At 41.3% G+C, this 10864-nt stretch overlaps 2 protein-coding genes across 2 annotated transcripts; both read right to left on the bottom strand.

The window, feature by feature from the left end:
- Positions 1–382: 382 nt before the first annotated feature.
- On the bottom strand, positions 383–1230 carry LOC132709944 (olfactory receptor 10G6-like). Its single transcript, XM_060685001.2, has 2 exons — positions 1220–1230; positions 383–1079 (listed from the first exon to the last, which is right to left on the bottom strand). The coding sequence occupies exons 1-2, from the start codon at positions 1228–1230 to the stop codon at positions 383–385; spliced, it is 708 nt and encodes a 235-aa protein (XP_060540984.2).
- A 7940-nt stretch (positions 1231–9170) lies between these two features.
- On the bottom strand, positions 9171–10130 carry LOC132710526 (olfactory receptor 10G6-like). Its single transcript, XM_087893348.1, has one exon. The coding sequence runs from the start codon at positions 10092–10094 to the stop codon at positions 9171–9173; it is 924 nt and encodes a 307-aa protein (XP_087749474.1). The 5' UTR covers positions 10095–10130.
- Between the last annotated feature and the right edge of the window lie 734 nt (positions 10131–10864).

The raw sequence follows: 10864 nt of genomic DNA, 5'->3' as shown, positions 1-10864 counted from the left end.
AGCCCTGATACGCCTCCTCTTAAAAGATTTGGTGCTCATGCCTATGAGTTAATGCATAGGAAACCATTCTTGTAGAGTTTGTAGAATTAAAAGTCTTCCAATCAACATTGTATAGCAATAAATGTAACAACAAGCATCGTTTGATTAACTGGATTGTCAATAATCATGCGCTGATGGCATCCAGTTCTCTTTTTATTTATTTGAATTTGAATTTATGTCCACCCCAGCCAAACAATCTCAAGATGACTTACATGGTGCCTGTGTTTACAAGTTAATTCCTATAAAATGTATGTATGGAATTTGAAGTCCTCTAATCAATGTTGTATGGCAATGCCAGTAGAGATTCTCTCTACGAGATTCCAGAAATGTTCACAGAACCAGTTTAGGATGATCTCCTCGACAAGTTTACAAGGGCAATTTTTATGTCCTTGTTCCTCAATGTATAGATAATGGGATTCAAAAGTGGAGTCAGTGAGGTATAAAAGATAGCCACCACTCCATCCAGTGGATCCTGAGATCCTGGTCTCAGATAGATGAAGACAAGGGGCACATAGTAGGTCACCACCACAGTTATATGAGCAGTACAGGTAGAGAAAGCCCTTTTACGACCTTGGGCACTGCGGATCTTCAGGATGGTGGAGACAATGTACATGTAGGAAGTCAAAATCAGAAGGAAGCACATGGTGGCCACAAGACCGACATCCACCATGGTTACCATCTCATTGAGGGTTGTGTCAGCAGAGACCAGCTTCAACACAGCGGGGATATCACAGAAGATATAGTTGACCCGGTTTTCCCGACCAAAGGGCAAGCGAAAAACAAGGGCTGTCTCCATTATGGAGTGAAGGCATCCTCCAACCCAGGTGCCCATGGCCAGGAAGAGACACGTCCTATGATTCATGAGGTTGCCATAATGGAGTGGTTTGCAAATAGCTAGAAAGCGATCGTAGGCCATCAACGTATAAAGGAAGCATTCTGTGCAACCCAAAAAGTGGAGAAAGAAGAGTTGAGAGACACAGCCTCCAAAGGATATGATCCTCCCACCTTCTAAAAATCCCACAATGACCTTGGGAACAGAACTGCCAGAAAATTTCTCCTTAGTTCTAGGTTGCTTCTCTCCTTGATTAGTTTCCACCCATTGCTTCTTGTCCTGCCTTCAGGTGCTCTGGAGAATAGCTTGACTCCCTCGTCTTTGTGGCAGCCCCTGAGATATTGGAACACTGATGTCATGTCTCCCCATGTCCTTCTTTTCACTAAACTAGACGTACCCAGTTCCTGCAACCGTTCTTCATATGTTTTAGCCTCCAGTCCCCTAATTATCTTTGTTGTTCTTCTCTGCACTCTTTCTAGAGTCTCAACATTTTTTTTACATCGTGACGACCAAAACTGGATGCAGTATTCCAAGTGTGGCCTTACCAAGGCATTATAAAGTGGTAGTAACACTTCACGTGATCTTGATTCTATCCCTCTGTTTATGCAGCCTAGAACTGTGTTGGCTTTTTTGGCAGCTGCTGCACACGGCTGGCTCATATTTAAATGCTTGTCTACTAGGACTCCAATTTGACATTATCTTACCTTAAAAACCTATATCAGGCAATGTTGAAGGAGTAACTTCTGAATTAGATGCCTCCAGATTGGTTACGATCATAACTTCTTTTCAGATGTCTTCGGTCACATGTTGAGATGCTTGTGGACGCTTTCCCAAATCCCTTCCTTCTAGCCCACTCAGATGGAGACTTTGCCGCTAATGCCAACTGTAGTCAGAGTACAACTGAGGATGAAGAGAAGATTATTGCAGGCAGCTTGATAAAGGCTTGCATTTTGTCTTCTCTCCAAGAGTCTGAGAGACACTGCTCAAGGTAGTGGTAGAAGGAGGAAATGGTTCACACAATCCGTCCATTGTCTCAATAAGGAGGAAGCTGAGCTCTCCTTTTTAAACTCCAATCTTATTCTCTTTTCTACTGCCTTTAAAACAGTGTTACTGTCTATTCTCCCATGTTGTTCCTCTCTCCAAGTCCCACTTGCATTTCCATCACCAAGGACCTGGTCTTCTTAATTCAGCGTCTTTGGATGTCTCATTAAACACCACCGCACCTCCTAATGAGTCAGTTTGAGACTGATTTAGAAAGTGGAGTGAGCAGATTTCAGAAAACAAACATTGTGGTGGAATCAGCTCTGGGATTATTAATGAATAGAACAGGACAACTAGAGATAGTTTGCTTCCAGTTGCAATTCAAGATGCTGGTTTTGACATTTAAAGCTCTACATGGCACAGGGCCAGATTAGTTGAGGGACCTCCTCTCCCCAGTTATTTCTCCGCAGTCCATGCATCCGCCCGGCCTTCCACGCATGTGTTTTGCTGGTATGTGCGCCTTCCGCGCGTGCACCTGGCCTCAAAAACATGCCTAAATAGGATGGCATAGAGCCGGGGTAGATGGGCAGGGCCACCCGTGATTTCCACTACCGGTTTGGGCGAATCGATCCAAACCGGCTGAACACCACTCTGCTTACCCATCCACTCAGATCCGGAAGCAGAGGTGCGTTGGGGTTCCTGTCTATTGAGAACTTACATCTGACTTTATCGGGACTTTCCCCCCTTCACTAAACTGAGCGTGGACATGACGCATCTGATCCATGGGCTGGGAATTTGGCAGCCCCGCCTTAGAGCCTGATGGTCTAAGGCAGGGATGTCAAACTCAATTTCATTGAGGACCGCATCAGGGTTGTGTTTGACTTCAGGGGGCTGGGATGGGTGTGGCCAGAGTGGGTGTGGTTGGCTCAACGTCAGTCATGACAGGGGCGTCTGTGGTGGCCTGAGCACTCTGCCATAAAAAATGGGCTCCCGAGCTCCGGTTTCACCTGTGACGGCCTCTTGCAACCCTTTGCCAGCAAAAACGGAGCTCGGGAGGACCACATGTTGCCCTCTCAAGCTCTATTTTCACTGGTAGAGGCTCCACAGGCTGGTCCTTTGCTGTTTCCAGAGCAGCTCTGTGGGCCAGATTCGGCCCATGGGCCTTGAGTTTGACATCTTTGATCTAAGGGACTCCCTTCCTATTAGACATATCTTCTGTTGTTAAAATCCACAGGATGCAAGTTATATCATATTACTGAACAGCCCCTAGAGTTAAAAATTCCTTTTTCTGGATTATGGAAGCTTGTAAGATCTTCAGCAGAGTTTAGGGAATATTGGTGTCAGTGTTGTTTATAAGGGTTTCCGACAGTGATGGGATTCAGCTGCTTTGAGCTGGTTCAGGCAAACTGGTTGTTAAATTGCTGGCTGGCCCCTCCCCTCCCCACCCCTTCCAGGAGTCCCCATGTGACCCATTTTGCCTCCCAGGTAAATGTAGGGATGCCTACTAGGCCCAAAACGGGGCTCAGGGGGGTGCGGCATGCCCCTTTCCGCAGCCTGTTTTTGCTCCCAGGGTGCTGCAGGGAGGCCTACTAGGTCCAAAAAGGGGTGCGGGGGGTGATGTGCCCCCCTAGCCCATTTTTGCTCCCAAAGGGGTGCGGGAGGTCTGTTGTCACACCCCCTGGCCATGCCCACCATGGCCACACCACACCCAGCTGGTCATTAGGGCAGAGAACTGATTCTTAAATTAGTTGAATCCCACCACTGGTTTCAGATGTGGGTGTGTCAAGTGATGGGTCAGCTGTGAGTCATCAGTGACTCTTGTGATGGGTCTTGTGATAAGGAGGTTTCATCAGGTGAGGGTCATTGGGAGGTGAAGTGGTGGTTGGGAGAAGTTGTGTGGGTTGGTTGAGGGTTGGTGCTATCTCTGGTTGGCTGTGTGGTTGATTTGGATTCTGAGGGGTTTGTAGGCTGGTGGTAGGTCAATTTGTCTGTTGATGGAACTGCTTGTGGAGTGCCAGGCTTCAATGAATTCACAAGTGTGGCAGATGGTAGCATGTCCAATGATTTTTGTATTGTTCCCATTGAACTGGTGTTGTTTGGTGTCAGTGTGGGTAGAGATTAAGAATTAGGGATCATGGCACACACTTCTATAAACCATCAGTTTTCCTTAATGAATTTCATGTGCAGCACAGCACATTCTGATCTTCATAAATGCTTCATGGACTAATTCCAGGGGTGGGGCTTCAAAAATTTTAGCACAGAGTTCTCTGCCTGGTTGCTGGGTGAGCGTGGCCATGGCCTAGTCAGCACCCTGCATCCAGAGCCTGGGGAGGGTGTTTTTGCCCTCCCCAGGCTCTGGAGGCTTTCCTTGAGCCTCCAGGAGGGTGAAAACAGCTTCCCTAGGCTCTGGAGGTGCTCTGTAGGTAGGAAACGGGCCTGTTTCTTGCTTTCCCAAACTTCCGATAGGCCCGTTTTTCACCCTCCCCAAGGCTCCATGCTTGCCCTGCACTTACCTGCATCCAAAATGGGCTGCGTGGGGACTCCTGGGAGGGGTGAGGTGGGGTGGGTGGGGCCAGCCAGGAGTGGGATTTGGGGGTTCTCCAAACTGCACAGAATCTTAGCTAGAGGTTCTACCGAACCCCTGCGAACCCCCAGCAGCCCACCCCTGATTAATTCTGAAGAAAGAAAGAAAGAAAGAAAGAAAGAAAGAAAGAAAGAAAGAAAGAAAGAAAGAAAGAAAGAAAGAAAGAAAGAAAGATCCTGAAATCTCTAAAGGCCAAATGAATGAAGTGCTAAATGCAAAAATACCGAAAGGGAAATGCATTAAGAAGAAATAAGTGATCATTAAAAGGTACCATATTCTCAACTGATGAAAGGAAAACCTTTAGGGAATTAGGTCTAGCAGAAAATGCTCTCTTCTCTTAAGGAAACATTTCTTTAAAGCTTAGATCTTTCCCTTGCTTATATTGTACAAGACAAGGATAATTAATTAAGAAAATAAATAGCATTGAGGAAGAGCATATCCTGATTAAATACTTTGCAGCTAAAATCCGTTCACCAAGTTTTCTCCTAATGGAAATTATGCAGTGAAGGATGTAGCTACCTAAAAAACTAGTTTATTATTATTATTTTTCAAAATAACTGCTCTTAAAATGCTCTGAAGGACCTGGAAGGGATGAAGGTATAAAACGAAATGACAAGAATTGGAAATCTAAGCCTCTAATGAAGAAACTAGAATATATTTGAAGTTGTATGATATGAATTTTGTCGTGTTCACACCAGTTAATATCATCTGTTTCGAAGAGTTTTCTCCAGGAACTGTCCTTCTTTCTAAAGCAAATTTTCTCCTTTTTAAAGAGGGAAATCTAAAGAATTTGTAAAAAAAAATGGCTTGGAAAAATAAAAGCACACTGTTTTAGGAGACAAACGATTTAAGAGATCAAGACTACATTGAATGAAGACTCAAGATTTCTGTGAGTAACTGAAAAAAATGTTTTGGTTGAAGAATGGAGAAATACCATCTTTCAACCTACAGATTTTGCTCCTGAGTTTCCGTGGCTCTTACTTGCATCCTGGACAGATTCACTGAAATCTAAAATCAACATCTCCAACATCTTCTATTTTCAACAACAACAACAACAATTCAAAAACCAAAAGAGAAACTTTGTTGCTTGTTATTTAAGATTGACTATTTTGAGGAAAAGACTTAGGGAACTTGACTTAGGATACATAATCTGTTCACTGGAAGATTTATTGAAGATTAGAAAGAAGAAATTAAATGGAACAATGAAAACTGAACTAATAAACGTGGCAACAAAAGAAGGGTGTGGCAATAGAAGAAGGACATGATGATACCGTATATGGAATAGCTTCAGAATTAACTTTGTAGAACTCATAACTTTGATGACATTGAAATGGAAAAGATACATATCTGGACAGATTGGAGAAAGGAATAATGGAATATACTATGTAACAAGACAACAAAATATTATATTTTCATTTAAATGAATGTAACGGTTTCTGGGTGGCTGAATAATGCTAGGAGATACTTTTTTTTTTTCCTTTTCCTTCTCTATGCTCTCTCTCTATTTCTTTCTTTTAGTATCTTTCTCTTTGTTTCTTTTCCCCTTTCTATTTTCTTTTTTAACCAATTTGACTTCTTTTGTTATATTTCTACTCTTCCTTTTTTCTTTTCCTTTTTTAGTGTTGCCTTATTTTTTAGTATTTTATTGTAATTATTATTATTATTGCTATTACTCTCTCCTTTTTTCTATTATTATTTTCATATAAATATATAAACAATTTGATTAAGAAATAAGAGCATAAATGATTGAAGAAAAACATGATTTTTGGATGTTCTAATGCCTTTTTTAAACTTTGAATTTTTAACTAGCACTACCTACAGATTTAATAATCTGGAAGAAAATGTTTACCTTTAAAGGTGTTGTTTAATTATTTATAAAATTAAGAACCATAAAAAATTGATTTTAAAGTGTTTCAAAATGTTTCCTATTGAAAATAAGAAATAAGCATGGAATGGGAGAAAACAAGAGAGAATAGGAGATAAGATATTTATTGAAATATACTTTTATCTTAAATTGGTAAGAGATATGGAGGAGAATAGATTGGAAAACAATATTGGTAATACATTTCAAAGTAATTTGGAGCTAAACAACTGAATAAGAGATAAATGTTATGAATTAGTTAAATAAATGAATTTAGGAGTGGAGGAAAGCATGTGCTGGAAAACAGTTAAAGCAAAGCTGTGAACCAGCCAAAATACTGAGTTAGGAGTGGAGGAAAGCATACGCTGGGTAACAGTTAAAGCAAAACTGTGAACTAGCCAAAAATAAAAAGTTAGGAGTGGAGGAGACTACACCTGGGGATCAATTGAAATAAAGTTGTGAACCAGTTAAAAATAGGGGTAGGAGTGGAGGAAAGCATTGCTGGAAGGCAACTACTTGAGTTGTGAACCAGTTTTATTATAGATTTAGGAGGAGTTAAGGAGAAGGTTGGTGTGCAGTTAAAATTATACTGTGAACCAGCTAAAATAATTAAGGTAAGGAGTGGAGGAAAGCATTGCTGGGAAGCAGCTGATTAAGATGCGAACCAGCTAAAAATACATTTAGGAGGAAGTGGAAGAGATTTTACTGGAGAATAGTAGCTAAACTGTGAACCAGTTTAAATAAATACAGACAGGAGTATTGGAAAATACAGCTGGGAATTAGATACTTAAACTATGAACCAGTTAAAAATTAGATTCAATAAAATATGAGAATAAACTTGAAGTAAAAAAAATAAAATATTGTGGAAGTAACAAACTATAGAAGGAAATGTTGATTGTTTATGAAATGACTTTAAGAGAGGAGGAAAATACTTTTTGTTAAGATTATGGATATTAGATGTCATTTAAGAGAAGTAAAATATAGATTTGAGGTAATGGGTTTTAGGATTGAGGAATATATATGAAATATTGATTGTTAAAATGATGAAGATTTAGAACGGTGTTTAATGTTTAGAATTTTGGGTGTAATAGTAGAATTATAAATGTTTAAAATAAGATTTTCTTTCTTTCTTTCTTTCTTTTTTTTAAGACGTAAATGGATAAAATTTTGAACAAAATTGATTGAGGGAATGTGAATAATTGTACTCATTTTGGATGGATTAATTTCCATCCATGTTTCTTATCTTGCTTTCTGATGCTTTGGGGAAAAAAAACCTCTTTTCTTTGTGGCATCCCTTCAAATACTGCTATCATGTCACCCCCACATCTTTCTTTTCTCTAAACTAGCCACACCCAATTCCCACAATCGTTCTTCATAAGGTTTAGTCTCTGGGCCTTTAATCATCTTAGTTGCTCTTCTCCGCACTTTTTCCAAAGCCACAATATCTTTTTTGTAACGTGGTGACCAAAACTGGAGGCAACATTCCAGGTGTGGTTTTACTAAAGTTTTATAAAGCGGCATTTTGATTCTGTGCCTCTGTTTATCCAACCAGGGATTGTAGTAGCTTTTTTTGGGTACTGTTGCATACTGCTGGCTCATATTTAAGTGATCATCCACTAGCACTCCAGAGTCCCTCTCACAGTTACTCTTTGTAAGCCAAATCTGAACTTGTAACCTTGGTTTTTCCTGCCCAGATGTAAAATCTTGTGTCAGGGTTCCAAGTGACACCCCCAATGAAAGAAGACTCCGAGGCTTGAGTTTCCGCAAAGTTCCATTTTATTAGAGGTATCATATTGGCACATCTGGGAAAACCCGAATCTGAAAGTGTCCAGGTTTTCCCTACCCAAAAGAAAGTTCAAGTCCCTGCCCACCACCCACATGTCAATCACATGGTCCAATCAAGCACCATCCAAAACTGGAGATCTCTCCCAGTCACCTCATCACAGCTGCAGGGCAAGGTGGCCTTGACTCTCTGAGAAAAAAATGTTATTTTGACTATATATCACCCATACTCTGTGCAATCCTCCCTCCCAGTTTCCCACAGTAGAAAATGTGGCAGGCCTGAAGGCCCAAATGTAAAAGATGGTTTCCAGATCTGACCGGTCTAAACTGGTAGAATCCCAACCCCTGTAACTAGGTAACATGTTCAGTGCTAATCAGTGACTAGCACGGATGATATTACCTAGTTAGGCTAATGAAATTTTTGCAAGAAAACAAGCTATGGGAATGGAAATCCTCCTGAGACCTGGATGGCCCCAAAACCTTGCTTTTCTCCACATTAAATTTCATCTTGTTGGATATGTCCTACTGTTCAACTCTGTCAAGATCTTTTTGGATCCCGAGCTTGTTTTCTGGGCACAAGAAGAGAAAAGGATGAGGACTTTTCTAAGATGGACGGAATATTTTTCTGATTCAGCTTATGACAACTTAGAAGTAAGCAAGTAGTTACTGAAAATCAGCTAGAATCACGAAAAACAGATTGAACTGGGTGAGCCCTAATACGCCTCTTCTTAAAAGCTTTGGTGCTCATGCCTATGAGTTAATGCATAGGAAACCATTCTTGTAGAGTTTGTAGAATTAAAAGTCTTCCAATCAACATTGTATAGCAATAAATGTAACAACAAGCATCGTTTGATTAACTGGATTGTCAATAATCATGCGCTGATGGCATCCAGTTCTCTTTTTATTTATTTGAATTTGAATTTATGTCCACCCCAGCCAAACAATCTCAAGATGACTTACATGGTGCCTGTGTTTACAAGTTAATTCCTATAAAATGTATGTATGGAATTGGAAGTCCTCTAATCAACGTTGTATGGCAATGCCAGTAGAGATTCTCTCTATGAGATTCCAGAAATGTTCACAGAAGCAGTTTAGGATGATCTCCTCGACAAGTTTACAAGGGCAGCTTTTATGTCCTTGTTCCTCAGCGTATAGATAATGGGATTCAAAAGTGGAGTCAGTGAGGTATAGAAGACAGCCACCACTCCATCCAGTGGATCCTGAGATCCTGGTCTCAGATAGATGAAGACAAGGGGCACATAGTAGGTCACCACCACAGTTATATGAGCAGTACAGGTAGAGAAAGCCCTTTTACGACCTTGGGCACTGCGGATCTTCAGGATGGTGGAGACAATGTACATGTAGGAAGTCAAAATCAGAAGGAAGCACGTGGTGGCCACAAGACCGACATCCACCATGGTTACCATCTCATTGAGGGTTGTGTCAGCAGAGACCAGCTTCAACACAGCAGGGATATCACAGAAGATATAGTTGACCCGGTTTTCCCGACCAAAGGGCAAGCGAAAAACAAGGGCTGTCTCCATTATGGAGTGAAGGCATCCTCCAACCCAGGTGCCCATGGCCAGGAAGAGACATGTCCTATGATTCATGAGGTTGCCATAATGGAGCGGTTTGCAAATAGCCAGAAAGCGATCGTAGGCCATCAACGTATAAAGGAAGCATTCTGTGCAACCCAAAAAGTGGAAGAAGAAGAGTTGACAGACACAGCCTCCAAAGGATATGATCCTCCCACCTTCTAAAAATCCCACAATGACCTTGGGAACAATCACGGTGGAGACTGTCATGTCCAGAAAAGACAAATGGCAAAGGAACCAGTACATGGGCTTGTGGAGATGGGGATTAGATGCAACAACCAAAAGGATCAGAAGATTGCCAAACAGTGTCATTAAATAGATGAGTAGGAAGAAGATAAGTAAAGGTTCCTTCACACTATCGGGATATGGAAAGCCAACAAGGATAAACCCATTCAATAAAGTTTGATTCTTAGCTTCCATCTGTGCAACCAAAAAATAAATAAATAAAAATCAAGGGTATAATCAATCATGGAAAGAGGGCAAACAATAAGCTTAAAGTCTCTATACCACTCTCTTTGTTCCTTGCTGATTCCCTCAGCCTTGAACAATCCCCCAAAAGGCTGCTCAAATGTCTTGGGGGAAACTTGAAGCTTCCCTATCCAACTCCTTTTGCAGCTGCATATAAAGATAGAGTAGAATAGTAGAGTAATAATAGGCCTTGGAGGGCTTCTAGTCCAACCCCCTGCTTAGGCAGGAAACCCTACACCACTTCAGACAAATGGTTATCCAACATCTTCTTAAAAACTTCCAGTGTTGGAGCATTCACAACTTCTGGAGGCAAGTTGTTCCACCGATTAATTGTTCTAACTGCCAGAAAATTTCTCCTTAGTTCTAGGTTGCTTCTCTCCTTGATTAGTTTCCACCCATTGCTTCTTGTCCTGCCTTCAGGTGCTCTGGAGAATAGCTTGACTCCCTCGTCTTTGTGGCAGCCCCTGAGATATTGGAACACTGATGTCATGTCTCCCCATGTCCTTCTTTTCACTAAACTAGACGTACCCAGTTCCTGCAACCGTTCTTCATATGTTTTAGCCTCCAGTCCCCTAATTATCTTTGTTGTTCTTCTCTGCACTCTTTCTAGAGTCTCAACATTTTTTTTACATCGTGACGACCAAAACTGGATGCAGTATTCCAAGTGTGGCCTTACCAAGGCATTATAAAGTGGTAGTAACACTTCACGTGATCTTGATTCT

This window comes from Pantherophis guttatus, chromosome 4 (genome assembly GCF_059756535.1).
Source record: "Pantherophis guttatus breed Tessera chromosome 4, ASM5975653v1, whole genome shotgun sequence".
Lineage (NCBI taxonomy): Eukaryota > Metazoa > Chordata > Lepidosauria > Squamata > Colubridae > Pantherophis > Pantherophis guttatus.
Note: the sequence above shows the minus strand (reverse complement) of the source record. Positions and strands in the feature narration are given on the sequence as shown.

Bases quoted from the DNA above. Each gene is read 5' to 3' on its own strand.
- LOC132710526 (XM_087893348.1), bottom strand. From the start codon at position 10,094: ATGGAAGCTAAGAATCAAACTTTATTGAATGGGTTTATCCTTGTTGGC.